The sequence below is a fragment of the Tinamus guttatus genome, unplaced genomic scaffold, assembly GCF_059628265.1.
Source record: "Tinamus guttatus ecotype Peru unplaced genomic scaffold, ASM5962826v1 Tinamus_guttatus_pri_ptg000147l, whole genome shotgun sequence".
Taxonomy (NCBI): domain Eukaryota; kingdom Metazoa; phylum Chordata; class Aves; order Tinamiformes; family Tinamidae; genus Tinamus; species Tinamus guttatus.
In genome coordinates, this window is record NW_028288681.1 from 21,817 (window position 1) to 43,729 (window position 21,913).

The following is a 21,913-nucleotide window of genomic DNA, read 5'->3' on the forward strand; positions in this document are numbered from 1 at the left end:
ATGGGTGCTGAGCGCCCCCCTCCATCCCACCAGGCTCTCGCCCAAGGGCTGGGTGCTCGACCAGACCAGCATCTTCGCCCAGGTGGACGCGTTCGCCCAGCGCTGCCGGGACCTCCTGGAGGTGGGGACAAGCAGGGGACGTCCCACCCCACCAACTGTGGTGACACCCCTGCACGCAGTGACGCCTACAACGGCCCCCGGCAGGTGTGCGACTGCCAGCAGCACTTTGGGCGCTGGGAGGACGGGCAGCAGAGCCCCCCGCCGCGCTTCTCGGGGCACCGGGGGCCGCAGCTGGCGCAGAGTCTGCTGGAGATCGAGGAGACCTTCGCGAAGCACCTGCAGGCCCTGCGCGCCACCAAGGGCCACGTACTGGACGTGCGCAGCCCCTCCTGGCACGAGGACTTCAACCGGTGAGCAGCGGCGCCCCGGCCCTCGCCGCGGCGCCCGCCGCCCGGCCTCAGCGCGCCCATGTCCCCTCCCGGCGGCAGCTTCCGCGCCGGCGTCAAGGACCTGGAGGTGATGACGCAGAACCTGATGGCCTCGGCCTTCGAGACGGTGCGCGACGCCGAGCACGGCTTGGAGATCCTGGACGCCTTCGAGCCGCTGGCCGCACGCGAGGTTTGTGCGTGTGTACGCACCAGGTGTCAACCGCTGCAGAGGTTACAGCCCATGTGGGGTGTAGAGACACACTGGGGCGTACAACCACAGTGGGGTGTAGACGCACTGCGGGATGTACAGCCGCCGTGGGGCGTACGACCACCGCTGAGTGTAGAAATGCCATGGGGCTTATAACCCCCATAGGGTGTGCAACTGCCACCAGCTGTAGACACTGCAGGGTGTACAACTACTGCAGGGCCTATGACTGCCGTTGGGCATACAACTGCCTTGGGGCATACAGTCTCAAGACGTATATGACTTTTGCGGGGTGTACAATCACTGTGGGGTGTACACGTGCTGCAGGACGTACAACCACTCAGGGCATACAGCTGCAGCGGGGCAAACAACCGCTGTGGGGTGCAGAGGCTTTGCGGGGCGTACAACTGCAGCAGGGTGTACAGCCGCCGCGGGGTGTACAACCACCTCGGGGTGTACAACCGCAGCGGTGCCCCACACCGTGTCACCCGCAGGCGGTGCGGCGCGCCTTCGACCGCGAGTCGGTGCGCGTGTACACGCTGTTCGGCGGCGAGCTGGCGCTCGTGAACCGCGAGCTGAGCCGCCGGCTGCCGCCGCCCGCGCCCTGGGGCTGCCGCCACGCGGGGCTGGCGCACTGGCTGGGGGCCCTGCGGCGCCGCGCCGCCCGCCCCGCCGCGGTGAGTGTCCCCCGCGCGCCCCGGCCCGCCCGCGGCCCCGCGGCGCCGCCACCAACGCTCCCCCCCGCAGCGCTTGGGCGCCGCGCGCTTCCTGCCCGAGGCGGGCGCCGGCGAGGAGAGCCGCCAGGCGCACCAGCAGCTGCTGCAGGCGCTGGACGAGCTCGAGCGCCGCAGCTTCCAGGACTGGAGCCGCGCGCTCGACCGCGACTGCCTGGCGCGCCTCGACGCCCCGCTGCTGGCGCCCAGCGTGCACCAGCCCGGCCTGCTCGACCTCAACTTCGATAAGTGCGGGGCCCCGCCGCGAGCTCCCCGCGCGCTCCCCGCCGACTGTGCGCGCACTGCGAGCCCTCCGCGTGCTCCCTGCACACCCCCTGCGCTCCCCGCGTGCTCCCCGCCGACTGTGCGCGCACTGCGAGCCCTCCGCGTGCTCCCTGCACACCCCTGCGCTCCCCGCGTGCTCCCCGCCGACTGTGCGCGCACTGCGAGCCCTCCGCGCGCTCCCTGCACCCCCCTGCGCTCCCCGCGTGCTCCCCACCGACTGTGCGCTCACTGCGAGCCCCCTGCACTCCCTGCATGCTCCCCATGCACCACTGTGCAACCCCTGCACGCTTCTCACACACTCCTCGTGTGCTCCCTGCCGACTGTGCGCTCACTGTGAGCCTTCCGTGCGCTCCCTGTGTACCTCCCATGCACTCCCCAGGCACCACCCGCGCTCCCTGCATGCTCCCCATGCACCACCACGCAACCCCCACGTGCTCCTCACGCGCTCCCCTCGCTCCCCGCTGACTGTGCGCTCACTGTGAGTCCCCTGCACAGCCCTGCACTCCCTGCATGCTCCCCAGGCTCCTCGCGCGCTCCCCTCGCTCCCTGCATGCTCCCCACCGACTGTGCGCTCACTGCAAGCCCTCCACACACTCCCTGCATGCTCCCTACGCACCACTGTGCAACCCCTGCACACTCCTCACGTGCTCCCCATGTGCTCCCTGCCGACTGTGCACTCACTGCGAGCCCTCCACATGCTCTTGCGCTCCCTGTGTGCTCTCCAGGCACAACCACGCAACCCCCGCGCACTCCTCATGCTCCTCTTGCTCCCTGCATACCCTGCGTGCTCCTCCCCATGCACCCTGTGCCCACCGCGTGCCCGCTCAGCGTGCACTCCCTGCATACCCTGCCTGCTCCTCCCCGTGCACTCCGTACCCGCCGCGTGCCCGCTGTGCGCTCAGCACGCGCTCCCTGTGTACCCTGCGTGCTCCTCCCCGTGCCCCCCGCGTGCCCGCCGTGTGTTCAGCTTAGACTCCCTGTGTACCCTGCGTGCTCCTCCCCGTGCCCCCCGCGTGCCCGCCGTGTGTTCAGCTTAGACTCCCTGTGTACCCTGCGTGCTCCTCCCCGTGCCCCCCGCGTGCCCGCCGTGTGCTCAGCGCGCGCTCCCTGTGTACCCTGCGTGCTCCTCCCCGTGCCCCCCGCGTGCCCGCTGTGTGCTCACCGCGTGCTCCCTGTGTACCCTGCATGCTCCTCCCCGTGCCCCCCGCGTGCCCGCCGTGTGCTCAGCACGCGCTCCCTGTGTACCCTGCGTGCTCCTCCCCGTGTCCCCCGCGTGCCCGCTGTGTGCTCACCGCGCGCTTCCTGTGTACCCTGCGTGCTCCTCCCCGTGCCCCCCGCGTGCCCGCCGTGTGCTCAGCTTAGACTCCCTGTGTACCCTGCGTGCTCCTCCCTGTGCCCCCCGCGTGCCCGCCGTGCGCTCAGCGCGTGCTCCCCACCGCAGGGAGCTGCTGAAGCTGCTGATGGAAACGCGCGCCTGGGAGCGGCTGCTCTTCGAGACGCCGCACTACGTGGCCGAGGTGTACCGGCGGCGCGAGGACCTGCGCGCGCTGCGCGAGAACCTGCTGCTCGTCGTGCGCGACTACAACCGGTGAGGCCGGCGCCGCGGTCCCCCGCGGGCGGCGGTACCCTCGGCGCGCGCCCGCCTGACGCCGAGCCCTCGCGCGCCCGCAGCATCATGTGCGAGCTGGCGCCCGAGGAGCGGCCGCTCTTCGTCGAGCGCCTCCGTGCGCTGGACAGGAAGATCCAGCCCGGCCTCAAGAAGCTGCTCTGGTCGCTCAAGGGCGCCAGCAGCTGCTTCATCAGCGAGTGCCGCCTGCACGCGAGCAAGGTGTCCCCTGCGTCCCCTTGTGTCACCCACGGTGATGCTGGGTCTTCCCCCGGGCTCCTCCTGTCCCACTCCCTGCGGTGACTCCCTGGTGTCCTCCATGGCTTCATGTCCTCCCGTCCCGCTCCCTGCAGCAGCTCCACGTCCTCCCTTGTCCCCTGCTGCACTCTGTGTCCCCTCGATGACTTTAGGTCCTCCCTTGTCCCCCTGCTGCAGTGGCTCCAGGACCTCCTGTCCCACTCCCCATGGTGGCTCTGTGGCCCCCGCCCTGCCATGGCTTATGTCCCTCTGCCCGCTCCCCGTCCATTCCCCATGGTGGCTTTGTAGTCCCCCTACCCTCCACCATGTCCCTATGTCCCCATATTTTGTGGGTCCATGTCCCCCTGTCCTACTCCCTGACACAGCTACGTGTCCGCATGGCACTTCCATGCCCCATCTATTGTTCCCCTGCCACCTCCCTGTTGCCCCTGTCACTTCCTTGTCACCCCTTTCTGCCACTTCTTTTTTCTCCTTGTCCCCCTGCCATCTCTTTGTCACCCCCCACCACCCTGTCCTCTCTGCCATCTCCTGTCCCCCTGCAGCTCCTGTCACCTCCCATCGCTCGCTGTCACCTCCAGTCCCCTCCACCTCCCTAGCAGGAGCAACCCCCTGGGTTGCCCTGACCCCCCCGGGTCCTCCTGTCCCCATCCTGCGCCCCTGGAGCCCCCTGTCCCCGTCACCCCCCGCCCCCGGTGGCACTGAGCACGTGCTGGCGGTGCCGGTGGCAGGTGCAGGCGCTGGTGACGGAGTTCAAGGCGGCCACGGTGGCGGTGGCGCGGCTGGCGCAGCGCATGAGCGAGACGCTGCTGCTGCGCCTGCCCGCGCAGCGGCTCTACGGCGAGCTCGAGTTCGCCGAGGAGCAGCAGCGGCACCGCGCGCGCGCCCAGGCCGCGCTGGGCGCCCTGCACGCCGAGGCCGCCCAGCTGCTGCAGCGCGCCGCCCTCGTCTTCGCGCGCGATGGCCCCGAGGTAGCCCCGCGTCCCCTGCGCGTCCCCGTGTGTCCCCTGTGTGCTCCCTGTGTCCCCCGCGTGCTCCTCGCGCGTCTGCACGGCCTGCACACCTACCTGGGCAACGCCACCCGCATGTGAACAGCCACCGTGTGTCCCCTGCGTGTCCCCCGCGCATCCCCGCGTGTCCTCGTGTGTCCCCTGTGTGCTCCCTGCGTCCCCCGTGTGCTCCTTGCGTGCCTACACAGCCTGCATGCCTACCCGTGCAACACCACCTGCGTGTGAGCAGCTGCCGTGCGTCCCCTGCGTGTGCCCTGTGCGTCCCCACGTCCCCTGCGCTCCTGCCCATGTCCGTGTGTGTCCCCTGGGTGCTCCCTGCGTCCCCCACTCTCTCCCTGCATGCTCCTCGCACACCTGCACAGCCTGCACACCTGCAGGCTGCAGCCACCATGCGTCCCCTGGGTGTCCCCCGCGCGTTCCTGTGTCCCCTGCGCTCCCGCCCATGTCCCTGGGTGTCCCCTGTGTGTCCCCTGCGCGTCCCCATGACCCCCGCGCTCCTGCCCATGTCCCTGTGTGTCCCCCGTGTGCTCCTCACGTGCCTACACAGCCTGTATACCTACCCGTGCAACACCACCCGCGTGTGAGCAGCCACCGTGTGTCCCCTGCGTGTCCCCCACGCGTCCCCGTGTCCCCCGTGCTCCTGCCCATGTCCCCGTGTGTCCCCTGTGTGCTCCCTGCGTCCCTCGCGTGCTCCCCACATGCTCCTCGCGCGTCTACGCAGCCTGCACACCTACAGGCTGCAGCCACCGTGTGTCCCCTGCGTGTCCCCCGCGCGTCCCCGTGTCCCCCGCGCCCACGTGCCGGCGCCGCAGGTGCAGCAGCAGTGGCTCAAGCACGCGGCGCGGCTGGACCGCATGCTGGAGGAGGCGCTGCGGCTCAACGTGCGCCGCTCGCTGCACGAGCTGGCCCGCGCCGTGGCCGGCGACGGCCGGAGCCCCCCGGGGCCGCTGTTCCGCGTGCGCGTCTTCCTGGCCGAGGGGCAGGGCGAGGCGCCGCCGCAGGTGAGCGCCGCGGTGCCCGCGCATGTCCCCACGTCCCTCCCGGTGCCACAGCGTCACCCCGGCGTGTCCCCCCTGCCGCAGGTGGCCTTCTCGCCCAGCCTGGCCGAGCTGGCCTCCATGGTGAACGACGTCCCCGGGCACCTCGTCCTGGTGCTCGCCGCCTTCCCCCGGCTGCCCGAGCTGCTGGGGCAGCGGCGCCCGCGGCGCGAGCCCATCTCTGCGCTCGTGGGTAAGGAGGGCATGGGGACACCCTGCGTGGTGACACCCCCACGCGGTGACAAACTGCACGCGGTGCCACCCGCATGTGGTGCTACCCCCACGCGGTGCCACCCTGTGCGGTGCCGCCCCGCAGAGCGCGACGAGGAGGTGGCCAAGCTGCGGGCACAGATCGCGGCCGGGGTCCAGGCGGCCGCCGCGCAGCTCCGCGGCTACCTCCGCACCTGGGCCGGCTACCGGGAGATCTGGGAGGTGGACAAGGAGGCCTTCATCACCCGCTACCGCCACCTCGACCCGCTCGTGTCCTCCTTTGATGCCGACATTGCCCGGTGGGTCTCAGCCTCCACCTTTCCTCCAGCCTCCACCTTGCCTGCCGGCCTCCTAGTGTCCCCATCCCACCCTGGTGTCCCCATCCCACCCTGGCGGCCTTGGCCCAACCGAGTGGCCCTGTCCCACCCTGCTGGCCTCCTCCTGCTGGCCCCCTTCCTACCCAGTGGCCTTTTCCCAGTGGCCTCCTCGTGTCCCCATCCCAACCCGGTGGCCCCATCCCGCCCTGGTGGTCCTGTCCCAACCCAGTGGCCTTGTCCCAGCTTGGTGGCCTCTTCCTGCTGCTTCCCTTCCTACCCAGTGACCTTGTCCCAGCAGCCCCACCCAACCCTGGTGTCCCATGCGGGTCTGATGTCCCCTCTGGCACCCGTTCTTCCTGGCCCTGTGTCCCTAACCCAATGTCCTCACCATGGTGACCCTCTTAGCACTTCCTCTTGTCTTGGTGTCCCCCTGTTGGGGGCTCCTGCCCAGCCCCTCTGCCAGTCCCTGTCCCCATCCTTGTGCCCAGCCCCTTGTCCCCATCCTTGTGCCCAGCCCCTTGTCCCCGTCCCTGTGCTCCCACCCCGCTCCTTGTCCCAATGTCCCCATGCCCTTGCACCCCTCCCGCCCTTGCCCGGATGTCCCCGCGCTGGCGGTGACGTCCCCGCGCGGGAGCAGGTACATGGAGGTGGCCAACAACGTGCAGAAGGAGGAGACGGTGGTGAGCGCGCACGTGGCGCTGCTGGACTGCGCGGCGCTCAAGGGCGCCGTGGTGCGGCACTGCGCGGCCTGGCAGGGCCGCCTGAGCGCCCTGCTGCGCGACATGGCGAGCGCGCGCCTGCACGGCCTGCACGCCTACCTGCGCGACAACGCCAGCGCGTGAGCGGCGCCCGCGTGTGCCCTGTGTGTCCCCGTGTGTGACCCGTGTGTGTCCGTGTGTCCCCGTGTCCCCTGCACAGCCTGCACGCCTACCTGCGCGACAACGCCAGCGCGTGAGCGGCGCCCGCGTGTGCCCTGTGTGTGCCCTGTGTGTGTCCGGGTGTACCCCGTGTGTCCCGTGTGTCCCCTGCGCGCTCCCCGCGTGCCTGCATGGCCTGCACGCCTACCTGCGCGACAACGCCAGCGCATGAGCGGCGCCCGCGTCCCCTGTGTGTCCCCGTGTGTGCCCCGTGTGTGTCCGTGCGTCCCCGTGTCCCCTGCACGGCCTGCACGCCTACCTGCGCGACAACGCCAGCGCATGAGCAGCGCCTGCGTGTGCCCTGCGTGTGCCCCGTGTGTCCCCGTGTCCCCCGCGCGCCTGCATGGCCTGCACACCTCCATGTCCATGCGTGACAACTCCAGCGCGTGAGCAGCGCCCGTGTGCCCCGCATGTGCCCCGTGTGTCCCCGTGTCCCCCGCACACTCCCCGCACGCCTGCACAGCCTGCAGACCTACCTACGCAACAACGCCAGAGCGTGAGCAGTGCCCGTGTGCCTCACGTGTGCCTCGCGTGTGCCCCGTGTGTGCCCGTGTGTCCCCGTGTCTCCTGCACACTCCCCGCACGCCTGCACGGCCTGCACGCCTACCTGCGCGACAACGTCAGCATATGAGCAGCACCCGCGTGCCCTGCGTGTGCCCCGTGTGTGTCCGGGTGTACCCCGTGTGTCCCGTGTGTTCCCGTGTGTCCCCTGCGCGCTCCCCGCGCGCCTGCACGGCCTGCATGCCTACCTGTGCGACAACGCCAGCGCATGAGCGGCGCCCGCGTGTGCCCTGTGTGTGCCCGCGTGTGCCCCGTGTGTGTCCGTGTGTCCCCATGTCCCCTGCACGGCCTGCACGCCTACCTGCGCGACAACGCCAGCGCGTGAGCGGCGCCCGTGTCCCCTGTGTGTCCCCGTGTGTGCCCCGTGTGTGTCCGTGTGTCCCCGTGTCCCCTGCACGGCCTGCACGCCTACCTGCGCGACAACGCCAGCGCGTGAGCAGCGCCCGCGTCCCCTGTGTGTCCCCGTGTGTGCCCCGTGTGTGTCCACGTCCCCCGCATGCTCCCCGCGCGCCTGCACGGCCTGCACGCCTACCTGCGCGACAACGCCAGCGCGTGAGCGGCGCCCGCGTGTGCCCTGTGTGTGCCCTGTGTGTGCCCTGTGTGCCCCGTGTGTCCCCATGTCCCCTGCACGGCCTGCACGCCTACCTGCGCGACAACACCAGCGCGTGAGCGGCGCCCGCGTGTGCCCTGTGTGTGTCCGTGTGTCCCCGTGTGTCCCCGTGTCCCCCGCGTGCTCCCCGTGCACTCCCCGTGCGCCTGCACGGCCTGCACGCCTACCTGCGCGACAATGCCAGCGCGTGAGCGGCGCCCGCGTGTGCCCTGTGCGTGCCCCGTGTGTGTCTATGTCCCCCGTGCGCCTGCACGGTCTGCATGCCTACCTGCGCAACAACACCAGCGCATGAGCAGCGCCCGTGTACCCTGTGTGTCCCCCGCGTGTGCCCCGTGTGCATCCGTGTCCCCCGTGTGCCCCCCGTGTCCCCTGCTCTCTCCCCGCGCTCCTGCACGCCTGTCTGTGTGAGAACACCCGTGCATGACCAGCCCCCGTGTGTCCCCACGTGTCCCCATGGCCACCCCATGCTCCCCCTATGCCAACACCCACACACAAGCAGCCCTTGTGCTTGTACCCCATGTCCCATGGCACGTGCCCCATGGTGATGGACAGTGACGGGGTGACACGGGGGAGCCACCACCAGCGTCCGACTGTCCCCCGCGCCCGCAGGGTGCGCCGCCCGCCCGAGACGCTGGAGGAGCTGGGCGCCAACCTGCGGCTGCTGGAGGCCCTGCAGCGCGAGGCGCCGTCGCTGCGCGCCCGCGTGCCCCCGCTGCACGAGCAGTTCGCCGTGCTCGACAAGTACGAGGTGCCCGTGGGCGAGGAGGTGAGCGCCGCCGTGGCCGTCCCCGCGCGCCGCGCCATCCCCGCGCCCGCCGCCGCCAGCGCCGCCGTCCCCTCGCGCAGACGCTGCGGCTGCTGGGCGCGCTGGAGGGCGAGCGGCTGGCGTTCGAGCGCACGCTGCGCGAGAGCGAGGCCATGCTGCAGCGGCACAAGGAGCGCTTCCGCACCGGCCTCGTGCACCACGCCGACGACCTCAAGAAGAAAGCGCGGGGGCTGCTGCAGGAGTTCACCGACGGCGGTGAGCGCCCCGGGGTGACGGGGACCGCGGTGCTCCCGGGGTGACGGGGACCGCGGAGCTCCCCACGTGGGACGGGTACCGCAGAGCTCCCCGGGTGATGGGTACCGCAGAGCTCCCCACGTGGGATGGGTAGTGCAGAGCTCTCCGGATGTGGAGACCGTGGAGCTCCCTGGGTGATGGGTACCGCGGAGCTCCCTGGGTGACGGGTACCGCGGAGTTCCCCGCATGGGATGGGTACTGCAGAGCTCCCCACGTGTGATAGGGACCGCGGTGCTCCCGGGGTGACAGGTACCACGGAGCTCCCCATGTGGCATGAGTACAGCAGAGCTCCCCGCGTGACGGGGACCGCAGAGCTCCCCACGTGGGATGGGTACCGCAGAGCTCTCTGGGTGACGGGTACCGCGGAGCTCCCTGGGTGACGGGTACCCCAGAGCTCCCCACATGTGATGGGTACCACAATGCTCCCTGGGTGATGGGTACCATGGAGCTCCCCATGTGGGATGGGTACCGCAGAGCTCTCCGGGTGATGGGTACCATGGAGCTCCCTGGGTGACGAGTGCCACAGAGCTCCCTATATGACGGGTACTGTGGAGCCCCCCGGGTGACGGACACCACGACACCCCCGGCGTGTCCCCGTGGAGCCCCCGGCCTGTCCCGCTGACGCTGCCGGTGCCCCGCGCGGCGCAGGGCCCTTCAGCAGCGGCACGGGCTGCGCGGCGGCGCTGGCGCAGATCGGCGAGCTGCGGCGCGCGCTGGCCGCCATGCAGGCCGAGGAGAGCGCCCTGCGCAGCGACCTGGGCGTCTTCAAGATCGACCAGCCGCCCTCCAAGGACCTGCAGCGCCTGGAGAAGGTGGCGCAGGGCGGGTGCCAGGGGCCGTGCCCGGAGCGCCCGGCGCCGCGCTGAGCCCCGGCGCGCTCGTGCCGCGCAGGAGCTGGACATGCTGCAGGAGGCGTGGGAGGTGGCGCAGGAGTGGGAGCGCCGCTGGGCGCTCTGGAAGGACGAGCTGCTGCCCGAGCTGCGCACCGAGCCCATGGAGGTGACGGCGGGCGAGCTGGCGCGGCGCCTGGCGCGCCTGGCCCGCGAGCTGGAGGTGGGCGCCCGCTCGGGAGGCGCGGGGCTGGCCCCGTGTCCCCAAGGTCCCCTCTGACCTGGCCGGCCGGCGCCCAGGGCCGCCGCTGGGACGTGGTGGAGGCCACGGCGACGCTGCTGGACGACTTCCGGCACACGGTGCCCCTCGTGTGCGACCTGCGCAGCCCGGCCATGCGGCCCAGGTGACAGGGACACGGGGACACCGCGGGGGGGGGGCGATGGGTGGGGGACAACCTGCTGCAGGGTGACAGGAGCCAATAGGGGGCTGCGAGGTGACAGGGCTGAGGGGCAGCAGTGGTGGGTGGCAGGGAGGTGACAAGAGCTTGAGAGGGTGACACTGGGGGAGAGTTGGGACAGGGATGGCAGGGGGTGACAGGGTTGGCACAAGGTGACTGGGGGACCTGGCTATCGGGGATCAGATGTGACAAGGGGTGACAGGAAGAAGGGGAGGTGACCAAGGATGGCGGAAGGTGACAGGGCTGGGCAGGGAGCGCTGGGGCGAGTGGGAGGTGACAAGGGGAGACAGAAGGGACAGGGATGGGCAGAGAGCACTGGAGCGAGTGGGAGGTGACAAGGGGTGACAGGAGGGGACAGGCTCTGGCAGGGAGCGTTGGGGTAAGTGGGAGGTGACAAGAGGGGACAGGAGGTGGCAGGGAGCGCCAGACTGGACTGGGAGGTGCCAAGGGGAGGTGACAGCAGCAGGGGGTGGCAGGGGAGGGCACAGGCCGTGACACAGTCCCCCGACAGGCACTGGGCCGAGGTGCAGGCGCTGCTGCAGCGGCCGCTGGCGCCGGGCCCGGCCGAGCAGCGCCTGGAGCCGCTGCTGGAGCTGGGGCTGCACCGGCAGGCGGGCGCCGTGCGCGCCGTGGCCGCCGCCGCCGCGCGCGAGCTGCGCGTGGAGCGGGTGCGCGGGGGGGTCCCCCGCGGGGTCCCCATGTACCTCGGTACCCTCCTCTGTGCACGGGGATGTCCCCCGCCAGGTCCCCATGCACCTGGGTGCCCTCCCGTGTGCACAGGGGTGTTACCCGTGGGGTGGCCACACGCGGCTGTGCCCTGCTATGTGCGCGGGGATGTCACCCATGAGATCCCTATGTACCTGAGTGCCCTCCTGTGTGTGCAGGGGTGTCCCCTGCGGGGTCCCCATGCACCTGGGTGCCCTCCTGTGTGCACGGGGATGTCACCCGCGGGGTCCCCATGTACCTCGGCACCCTCCTGTGTGTGCGGGGGTGTCCCCCGCGGGGTCCCCATGCACCTGGGTGCCCTCCCGTGTGCACGGGGGTGTCACCCATGGGGTCCCCATGCACCTGGGTGCCCTCCTGTGTGCACGGGGATGTCACCCGCGGGGTCCCCATGTACCTCGGCACCCTCCTGTGTGTGCGGGGGTGTCCCCCGCGGGGTCCCCATGCACCTGGGTGCCCTCCCGTGTGCACGGGGGTGTCACCCATGGGGTCCCCATGCACCTGGGTGCCCTCTTGTGTGCACAGGGGTGTCCACCCATGGGGTCCCCATGCACCTAGGTGCCCTCCTGTCTGCACGGGGATGTCCCCCACGGGGTCCTCATGCACCCGGGTGCCCTCCTCTGTGCATGGGGTTGTCACTCGTGGGGTGGCCACATGCGGCTGTGCCCTCCTGTGTGCACGGGGATGTCACCCATGGGGTCCCCATTGACCTGGGTGCCCTCCTGTGTGCACAGGGGTGTCCCCCGCAGGGTCCCCATGCACCTGGGTGCCCTCCCGTGTGCACGGGGGTGTCACCCATGGGGTCCCCATGCACCTAGGTGCCCTCCTGCCTGCACGGGGATGTCTCCCGCGGGGTCCTCATGCACCCGGGTGCCCTCCTCTGTGCATGGGGTTGTCACTCGTGGGGTGGCCACATGCGGCTGTGCCCTCCTGTGTGCACGGGGATGTCACCCATGGGGTCCCCATTGACCTGGGTGCCCTCCTGTGTGCACAGGGGTGTCACCTGCAGGGTCTCCATGCGCCTGTGGCCTCCTATGTGCACCCATGGGGTCCCCAAGCGGCCACACGTGCCCGTCCCCTCCTGCCCACAGGGGTGTCACGGGGTCCTTGTCATGCCTGTCCCCATGGCCACGCGTGCACTTGTGTCCCCTCCACTTGTTCTCTCCACCCCAGATGCACCCACGCGCCTGTCACCCACACCACGCGTGTCCCATCCACCCCACGTGTCCCTTCCCGCCCCACACGTCTCCCTCCCACCTCATGCATGTCCCATGTCCCTCCCCGCCCCACACGTGTCTCTCCTGCCCCATACATGTCCCTCCTCTCCCACACGTGTCCGTGTCCCTCCGCAGGCACTCGAAGACTTGGCCCGGACATGGCAGAGCACCGAGCTGGACATCGTGCCCTACAAGGACAAGGGCCACCGGCAGCTGCGGTGAGGCCGCGTCCGCTGTCCCCTCTGTGTCACCTCCTCATCCCCTGTGCATCCCCTCTGTGACCCCCATGTCCCCCCATGACCTCTACATCCCCCCTCATCACCTCCATGTCCCCTCGTCACCTCTGTGTCCCCCCCACCTCCATGTACCCCTGTCACCTCTACGTCCCCCCCCCACCTTCATGTCCCCCCCATCACCTCCATGTCCATCACATCCACATCCCTCTCCCTGCTGCTCCCTGGTGTCCCCAACCCCGTGTCACCACCGCGTGGCCACACAGGGGCACCGAGCAGCTGCTGGGCACCCTCGAGGAGCACCAGGTGGCCCTGGCCGCCATGAAGGGCTCCCGCCACGCGCAGCCCTTCGCCGCCACTGTGGACCGCTGGGAGCGGGACCTGGCCCTCGTCCTCGAGGTGACCGAGGCGGCGCTGGCCGCGCAGCGCCTCTGGATGCAGCTCGAGGTGGGTGACACCGCAGAGGGGACACGGTGGGGACGCCCGGGTGCCACCGCCCCCCTCTTCTCGGGCACCCCAGAGCATCTTCACGTGCGACGACACCCGCCGGGAGCTGCCGGCCGAGGCGGCCGCCTTCGCGCGCGTCGATGCCACCTGGAAGAGCATCACGGAGCGCCTGGGCGCCGAGCGCGGCACGCTGCGTGCCACGCACCAGCCCGGTGGGTGCCCCGCGCCCTGTGGGCCACCCAGAGTCCCCGCCGTGCCCCTTGACAGCCCCCTGGTGCCACCTGCCATCCCCATAGTGCCCCGCAACAGACAGAGTCCCCACGGTGCCACCTAAAGTCTTTGCGATGCCACCTGACATCCTCATAGAGCCCCCAAAGGGCCCAGGGGGCCACCCAGAGTCCCCACAGTGCCACCTGACATCCCCATAGTGCCCCCAATGGGACTGCAGGGCCACCCAGAGTCGCTGCGTTGCTCCTTGACAGTTCCCTAATGCCACCTGCCATCCCCATAGTGCCCCCCAACCGGCAGAGTCCCCACGGTGCCACCCAAAGTCCTTGCGGTGCCCCTTGACAGCCCCCTGGTGCCACCTGCCATCCCCATAGTGCCTCCCGACAGGCAGAGTCCCCACGGTGCCACCCAAAGTCCTTGCGGTGCCACCTGACATCCTCATAGAGCCCCCAAACGGTCCCGTAGGGCCACCCAGAGTCCCCACGGTGCCACCCAAAGTCACTGCGGTGCCCCTTGACAGCCCCCTGATGCCACCTGCCACCCCCATAGTGCCTCCCGACAGGCAGAGTCCCCACGGTGCCACCCAAAGTCCTTGCGGTGCCACCTGACATCCTCATAGAGCCCCCAAACGGTCCCGTAGGGCCACCCAGAGTCCCCACGGTGCCACCCAAAGTCACTGCGGTGCCCCTTGACAGCCCCCTGGTGCCACCTGACATCCCCATAGTGCCCCCCAGCGGGCCTGCGGGGCCACTCAGTCCCCACAGTGCCACCAAAAGTCCTTGCGGTGCCACCAGACGTCCCCATAGTGCCCCCAATGGGACTGCAGGGTCCTCCAGATTCCCCATGGTGCCACCTGGAGTGCCCACAGTGCCACCCAAAGTCCCTGCTGCTCCACGGAGCCACCTGACATCCCAACAGTGCCCTACGATGGAACTACCCCTAGATGCCCCCGCAGTGCCCCCTGATGCCCCCACACTGCCTCCCGCGGTGCCCATGGTGCCCTGTGGTGCCCTGTGGTGCCCTTCGCCATCCCCGTGGTGCCCCTGGAAGCTCCTGCGGTGCCCCAACGCCCCCGTACTGCCCCCCGTGCTGCCCCTCGCCATCCCTGCAGTGCCCATGGTGCCCTGTGCTACCCCTCGCCATCCCCGCGGTGCCCCTGGAAGCCCCTGATGCCCCCGCGGTGCCACTGGAAGCCCCTGCAGTGCCCCAACGCCCCCATGCTGCCCTTGGTAGCCCCCGCGGTGCCCCTGACACCCCTGTGCTGCCCCTCGCTGTCCCCACGGTGCCCCTAGAACCGCCCTCCCGGTGCCCCAACGCCCCCGCGGTGCCCATGGTGCCCCGTACTGCCCCTCGCTGTCCCCGCGGTGTCCCTAGAACCCCCCCGCGGTGCCCCAACACCCCCGTGGTGCCCATGGTGCCCCGTGCTGCCCCTCGCCGTCGCCACAGTGTCCCTAGAAGCCCCCTCGGTGCCCCTAGAACCCCCCTCCCAGTGCCCCAACGCCCCCGCGGTGCCCGTGCTGCCCCGTGCTGCCCCTCGCCATCCCCGCGGTGCCCCTAGAACCCCCCCACAGTGCTCCAACGCCCCCGTGGTGCCCATGGTGCCCCGTGCTGCCCCTTGCCGTCCCTGCGGTGCCCCTAGAACCCCCCCACAGTGCCCCAACACCCCCACGGTGCCCATGGTGCCCTGTGCTGCTCCTCGCCATCCCCGCAGTGCCCCTAGAACCACCCCCACGGTGCCCATGGTGCCCTGTGCTGCCCCTCGCCCTCCCCGCGGTGCCCCTAGAACCACCCCCCACGGTGCCCCAACGCCCCCGTGGTGCCCATGGTGCCCCGCGGTGCCTCTGGAACCCCCCCGCAGTGCCCCAATGCCCCCGTGGTGCCCATGGTGCCCCGTGCTGCCCCTCACCGTCCCCGCGGTGCCCCTAGAACCACCCCCGTGCTGCCCCTGGTGCCCCGTGCTGCCCCTCGCCATCCCTGCGGTGCCCCAACACCCCCACGGTGCCCATGGTGCCCCGTGCTGCCCCTCGCCGTCCCCGCGGTGCCCCTAGAACCCCCCTCATGGTGCCCCAACGCCCCCGGGGTGCCTGGGGTGCCCCGCGGTGCCTCTAGAACCCCCCCACAGTGCCCCAATGCCCCCGTGGTGCCCATGGTGCCCCATGCTGCCCCTCGCCGTCCCCGCGGTGCCCCTAGAACCACCCCTGCGGTGCCCCAATGCCCCCGTGGTGCCCATGGTGCCCCATGCTGCCCCTCGCCATCCCCGCGGTGCCCCTAGAACCACCCCCGTGGTGCCCCTGGTGCCCTGTGCTGCCCCTCGCCGTCCCCGCGGTGCCCCTCGCCGTCCCCGCGGTGCCCATGGTGCCCCCCGCCGGCGCAGGGCTGCTGCGGGAGCTGCGGGCGCTGGGCCGCGCGCTGGAGGCCGTGCGGCGCGCGCTGGGCGCCCTGCTGCAGCGCCGCCGCCTCGCCTGCCCCCGCCTCTGCTTCCTGGGCAGCGAGGAGCTGCTGGCGGCGCTGGGCGCCCCGCGCGCCGCCCCCGCGCTGCGCCACGCGCTGCCCAAGTGCTTCGCGGGGCTGCGGCGCCTGCGCCTGCGCCAGGTGACGGCCGGGGCAGCCCCGGGGGACCGCGGGGGTCTGGAGGGCGCAGGGCACCCCGGGGCAGCAGGGATCCCGATGGGTGCTGGGTGTCCTGACACACTGGGGATCCCGGTGGGATTGGGAATCCCGATGGGTACTGGGTGTCCCAACACGTCGGGGATCCCGATGGGTGCTGGGTGTCACATCAGGGATCCCAATGGGTGCTGGGTGTCCCAAGACATCGGGGATCCCGATGGGTGCTGGGTGTCCCGACGCATCGGGGATCCCAATGGGATTGGGGATCCCGATGGGTGCTGGGTGTCCCAAGACATCGGGGATCCCGATGGGTGCTGGGTTTCGGGGATCCCGATGGGTGCTGGGTGTCCCAACACTTTGGGGATCCTGATGGGATTGGGGGGTCCTGTTGGGTGCTGGGTGTCCCCACACATCGGGGATCCCGATGGGATTGGGGGGTCCAATGGCTACTGGGTGTCCCGACGCATTGGGCATCCCGATGGATGCAGGATGTCCCAATGCGTTGGGGATCCTGATGGGTGCTGGGTGTCCCAACACCTCGGGGATCCCAATGGGATTGGGGGGTCCTGTTGGGTGCTGGGTGTCCCAAAACTTCGTGGATCCTGATGGGATTGGGGGGTTCTGTTGGGTGCTGGGTGTCCCCACACATCGGGGATCCCGATGGGAATAGGGGGGCCTGTCGGGTACAGAGTGCCACTCATGAGGCACTGAGAATCCCACTCGGAGAGGGATTCCCATGGGATTGGGGGGCCCATGGAAGGGAGGGCAGCCCTTCTGCATCGGGGATCCCTGTGGGAGCTGGAATTCCTATACGAACGGAGGGTCCGTTGGGCCAAGGGTACCCTGATGCATCAGGGATCGCTGTGGGAGTGGGCATTCCCATGGGATTGGGGAATCGGGGGGCAGCCCCCCCCACCGTCACCCCCTCCCACCCCCGTCCGCGCAGGTGGGCCCCGGAGGCCGGATGGAGGCCACGGGAATGGAGGCTGCCGACGGGGAGTACGTGGAGTTCAGCCGGCCCGTGGCGCTGGACGGGCCCCTGGAGGTGAGCGGGACCCCCCCGGCATCCCTGAGAGCCCCCCAGCATCCCCCGGAGCCCCCCAGCACCCCGGGGACCCCCCCAGCACCCCTGGAGCCCCCTGAAACCCCCCAGCACCCCCTGGCACCCCCAGAGACCCCCATCCTCCCAAGGACCCCCTTACATCCCCAGCACCCCTGGAATCTCAGAACCCCCTGGCACCTCCGGCACCCCCAGCCCCCCTGGAACCCGCTGAAGCCCCCCAGCACCCGCTGCCACCCCCCAGAGACCCCCTGGGATGCCCTGGCACCCCCTGGCATCCACATAGACCCCCTGTCATCCCTATCCCCCCAGGGACACCCTGGCACCCCCAGCACCCCCTGGCACCCCCAGAACCTCAGAACCCCCTGGCACTCCCGCCACTCTCAGCCCACCTGGGATGCCCTGAAACCCCCCAGCACCCCCTGGCACCCCCCAGAGACCCCCTGGGACCCCCTGAAACCCCCCAGCACCCCCTGGCACCCCCCAGAGACCGCCTGGGACCCCCTGAAACCCCCCAGCACCCCCTGGCACCCCCCAGAGACCTCCTGGCACCCCCAGAGACGCCCTGGCACCCCCAGAGACCCCCTGGGACCCCCTGAAGCCCCCAGCATCCCCTGGCACCCCCAGAACCTCAGAACCTCCTGGCACCCCCGGCACCCCCAACCCATCTGGGATGCCCTGAAACCCCCCAGCACCCCCTGGCACCCCCCAGAGCCCCCCTGGCACCCCCAGAGCCCCCGCTGTCCCCCCGTGCCCGCAGGAGTGGCTGTGCGCCGTGGAGCGCAGCATGCGGGCGACGCTGCGCGAGCTGCTGCGCGCCTGCCTGCTCGCCCTGCGCAAGGCCCCGGCCCGACGGGACAAATGGGCCCGCGAGTGGCCCGGCCAGGTGAGCCCGGGCCCGCGGCGCGACCGGCGCCGGGGGGGACCCCGTGCCAGCGCCCCCAAACCCTCCTCTTCCTCCCGGGGCGGCACGGGGGCCACGGGAGGCCCCCAGGGGCCCTGGGGACTCGGGGGACAGCAGAGGGGTGGCAGCGGCGGGGGGGACACGGCCACCGCCTGGCACCCACCGCTGTCCTCGCGCCCAGCTGGCCATCGTGGCCAGCCAGATCCAGTGGACGGCGGAGGTGACGCGGAGCCTGGCGCAGAGCCGCGAGCGCGGGGACCGCCGCTCCCTGCGCGCCGCGCGCAAGAGGCAGGTGAGGAGCCACTGGGGCCAGCCGAGTGACCGTGTCATGGAGCAGAGTGGCCGTAGTGCCCTGCCGAGTGGCCAGAGTGCCATGTGAAGTGGCCACAATGCCCTGCTGGGTGGTCATAGCACCCTGCCGGTTGGCCAGGGTGCCATGTCAAGTGGCCACGGTGCCCTGCCAAGTGGCCGCAGTGCTATGGTGAGTGGCCACGTCATAGAGCTCTAATGGCCACGGTGCCCTGCCGAGTGGCCACGGTGTCATGGGAAGTGGCCACATCACAGAGGCCTAATAGCCACGGAGCCATGATAAGTGGCCACGGTGCTCTGCCAAGTGGCCATGGTGCCGTGTCAAGTGGCCATAGTGCCCTGCGATGGCCACAGTGCCCTGCAAGTGGCCACGGTGCCATGGTGAGTGGCCATGTCACAGAGCTCTAATAGCCGCGGTGCCATATCAAGTGGCCATGGTGCCCTGTGAGTGGCCACAGTGCCATGCTGAATGGCTACGATGCCAGGGCGAGTGGCCGCATCACAGAGGCCTAATAGCCATGGAGCCCTGCCAAGTGGCCACAGTGCCCTGCTGAATGGCCACGGTGCCAGGGCGAGTGGTCACGTCACAGAGCGCCAGTAGCCACAGTGCCATGTCAAGTGGCCATGGTGCCCTGCCAAGTGGCCACAGCCTGCAGCCAAGTGCCCTGGCAAGCGGTCGCGTCCCCTTGCCCCCCAGCTGCGCCGTGTCCCCTGGCCATGCCGTGTCCCCGGGCCGTGTCCCCGCGGCCGCGCCGTGTCACCGCGCCATGTCCCCGCGGCCGTGCCATGTCCCCGCGCCGTGTCCCCGCGGCGGTGGCACTGACGGCCGTGGCGCAGGCGGCCGTGCTGGGCCGCTACGCGGAGGCGCTGCGGGGCCGCATGGCGCCGGGTGCCCGCGGGCGCCTGGCGGCGCTCGTCACCGTGGAGGCCCACGCGCGCGACGTGGCCGAGCGCCTGTACCGCAGCGGCGCCGCCGACACCGCCGCCTTCGAGTGGCTGGGCCAGCTGCGCTTCTACTGGGACAAGGTGAGCGGGGCCGCCGCGCGCGGGAGGGGACACGGCGGGGACACGAGGGGACACGAGAGACACAAGGGACACGCCACCTACCACAGGACGCCGACGACTGCGTGGCCCGCCAGACCTGCGCCCTGCTGCCCTACGGCTACGAGTACCAGGGCAGCGCGGGGCGCCTCGTGGTGACGCCGCTCACCGAGAGGTGCCCGCGCGTCCCCCGCGCGCGGCCCCGAGGCCACCGCCGCCCCGTTGGGCCCCCCCGTGACGCGCTGCCGCCATCGCAGGTGCTTCGTGGCCCTCACCCTGGCCTTGCACCTGCGCCACGGCGGCGCCCCGGGCGGCCCCGCGGGCTGCGGCAAGACGGAGACGGTGGCGGAGCTGGGCCGGGCGCTGGGCGCGTGGGTGCTGGTGCTGAGCGGCGCCGCCCGCCCCGACGCCGCCGCCATCGCCGGCCTCTTCGCCGGCCTGGCACAGGTGAGCGGGGGACAGGGGGACGGGGAGGGGACACGCATGTGTGGCATGGGGGACGCGGGGTGGGGACGTGCATGTGTGACACGGGGCATGGGACATGTGTGACACGGGGCATGGGACGTGTGTGACACCAGGCATGGGGCACGCGGTGAGGGACATGGGGCATATGAGATGTGGCACGGAGCGTGGGACACGTGACACAGGGCATGGGACGCACGTGTGTGACATGGGATGTGTGACACAGGGCATGTGACACACGTGTGTGACATGGGATGTGTGGCACGGCATGTGACACACGTGTGGCAGGGTGTGTGACATGCCATGTGTGACCCACGTGTGTGACATGGTGTGACATGTGTGATGGACTGTGTGACATGGGGCCTGTGACACACGTGTGTGACGGGGTGTGTGACAGGGTGTGACACGGTGTGTGACGCATTTGTGTGACATGGAATGTGTGATGTGGGGTGTGTGACGTGGGGTGCGTGACATGGGGCGTGTGACATGGGGCGCGTGCCCCATGTGCGAGACACAGGGCGCGTGCCACCCGTGCCCCGGGGGGTGACACGCGTGTCCCCTGGGCGTGCGGTGCAGACGGGCGCCTGGGGCTGCCTGGAGGAGCTGCCGCGGCTGCCGCCCGCCCTGGTGGCCGTGGTGGCCCAGCTGGCGCTGGCCGTGCTGGCCGCCCTGGGCGCCGGCAGGGACCAGGTGGCCTTGGAGGGTCCCCCCGTGGCCCTGCGTCCCTCCTGCGGCATCTTCATCACCACCGACCTGGGTAGGACGCGGTGGCACCGGGGAGGGGACACCCACTATAGGGAACACTGGGGTGGGGACATCCCCACAGGGGACACCAGGGCGAGTGGAGGGACATGCTGGGGACGGTGGCATGGGGGACAGGGGTGGTGCCACAGGGTCTAAAGGGATGGGGACAGGGACATGAGGGCTACAGGGAACAGGGTAGTGTCACTAGGACAGGGAAAGTGGCATAGGGCTTTTGGGGACAGGGGCAGCACCAAGGGAACCATGGGGACAAGAAGGGTGGCAGCAGGACACTGCGGGGACTGCAGGGGACAGGGTCCCAGGGGCTGCAGGGACAGGGCAGGTGGCACTGGGCGCCAGGGGTGGCACCGCGGGGACGGTCCCCCCCGGGGCTGCAGGCAGCGGGGGCAGCGGCAGCGGGCGGAGGGGACAGCGGTGGCCGCGGGGGACCCTTGGTGACACAGGGGTGCAGATGGGCAGGGCCTGGCGGAGCTGCCCCCCGGGCTCCAGGAGGCCCTGCGCCCCGTGGCCATGGTGGCCCCCGACGTGGCCCTGGTGGCCGAGGTGCTGCTGCTCACTGAGGGCTTCGAGGACTGCAAGGTGCCGGCGCTGCCCCCACCCATGGGTGCTGCCCTGGGCCCCGTGGGTGCTCACGGTGACCCCCGTGTCCCTTGGGTGTCCCCCCGTGTCCCTTGGGTGCTCAGGGTCCCCCCCCCGGGTGGCCCTTGCATGTTTAGGGTCCCTCCTGGGTGCCCCTCGTGTCCCTTGGGTGCTCAGGGTGCTTCCTGGGTGCCCCCTTGTGCCCCTTTGGGTGTTTAGGGTCCCTCCTGGGTGTCCAGCCATGTCCTTTGGATGCTCAGGGTCCTCCCTGGGTGGCCCTTGGGTGTTTAGGGTCCCTCCTGGGTGCCCCTCATGTCCCTTGGGTGCTTGGGGTCCCTCCTGGGTGCCCCCTTGTGCCCCTTTGGGTGTTTAGGGTCCCTCCTGGGTGCCTCCTTGTGCCCCTTTGGGTGTTTAGGGTCCCTCCTGGGTGCCCCTTGTGTCCCTTGAGAGCTTGGGGTCCCTCCTGGGTGCCCCCTTGTGCCCTTTTGGGTGTTTAGGGTCCCTCCTGGGTGCCCCTCATGTCCCTTGGGTGCTTGGGGTCCCTCCTGGGTGCCCCCTTGTGCCCTTTTGGGTGTTTAGGGTCCCTCCTGGGTGCCCCTCGTGTCCCTTGGGTGCTTGGGGTGCCTCCTGGGTGTCCACCCATGTCCTTTGGGTGTTTGGGATCCACCCCCGGGTGGCCCTTGGGTGTTTAGGGTCCCTCCTGGGTGGCCCTCGTGTCCCTTGGGTGCTCGGGGTGCCTCCTGGGTGCCCCCTTGTGCCCCTTTGGGTGTTTAGGGTCCCTCCTGCGTGTCCACCCGTGTCCTTTGGGTGCTCGGGGTCCCTCCTGGACCTCCTGGCTC

At 70.6% G+C, this 21,913-nt stretch overlaps 1 protein-coding gene across 1 annotated transcript in view; it reads left to right on the forward strand.

The window, feature by feature from the left end:
- Nucleotides 1-21,913, forward strand: part of LOC148595167 (dynein axonemal heavy chain 2-like) — a gene marked incomplete at its 3' end in the record, with an annotated part of 41,537 nt that overhangs the window by 3,466 nt on the left and 16,158 nt on the right. The window contains exons 8-36 of the mRNA XM_088522082.1: nt 205-410; nt 489-618; nt 1,128-1,310; nt 1,381-1,595; nt 3,073-3,219; nt 3,303-3,459; nt 4,224-4,463; nt 5,315-5,503; nt 5,585-5,732; nt 5,856-6,048; nt 6,704-6,904; nt 8,764-8,920; nt 9,001-9,175; nt 9,863-10,026; nt 10,106-10,267; nt 10,345-10,448; nt 11,014-11,170; nt 12,578-12,660; nt 12,942-13,122; nt 13,196-13,334; nt 15,725-15,942; nt 16,904-17,002; nt 17,778-17,903; nt 18,103-18,213; nt 19,068-19,256; nt 19,343-19,446; nt 19,529-19,718; nt 20,310-20,490; nt 20,947-21,074. Coding sequence (XP_088378208.1) covers nt 205-410; nt 489-618; nt 1,128-1,310; nt 1,381-1,595; nt 3,073-3,219; nt 3,303-3,459; nt 4,224-4,463; nt 5,315-5,503; nt 5,585-5,732; nt 5,856-6,048; nt 6,704-6,904; nt 8,764-8,920; nt 9,001-9,175; nt 9,863-10,026; nt 10,106-10,267; nt 10,345-10,448; nt 11,014-11,170; nt 12,578-12,660; nt 12,942-13,122; nt 13,196-13,334; nt 15,725-15,942; nt 16,904-17,002; nt 17,778-17,903; nt 18,103-18,213; nt 19,068-19,256; nt 19,343-19,446; nt 19,529-19,718; nt 20,310-20,490; nt 20,947-21,074 — 4,677 coding nt within the window. The remainder of the gene's footprint in view (nt 1-204; nt 411-488; nt 619-1,127; nt 1,311-1,380; nt 1,596-3,072; nt 3,220-3,302; nt 3,460-4,223; nt 4,464-5,314; nt 5,504-5,584; nt 5,733-5,855; nt 6,049-6,703; nt 6,905-8,763; nt 8,921-9,000; nt 9,176-9,862; nt 10,027-10,105; nt 10,268-10,344; nt 10,449-11,013; nt 11,171-12,577; nt 12,661-12,941; nt 13,123-13,195; nt 13,335-15,724; nt 15,943-16,903; nt 17,003-17,777; nt 17,904-18,102; nt 18,214-19,067; nt 19,257-19,342; nt 19,447-19,528; nt 19,719-20,309; nt 20,491-20,946; nt 21,075-21,913) is intronic.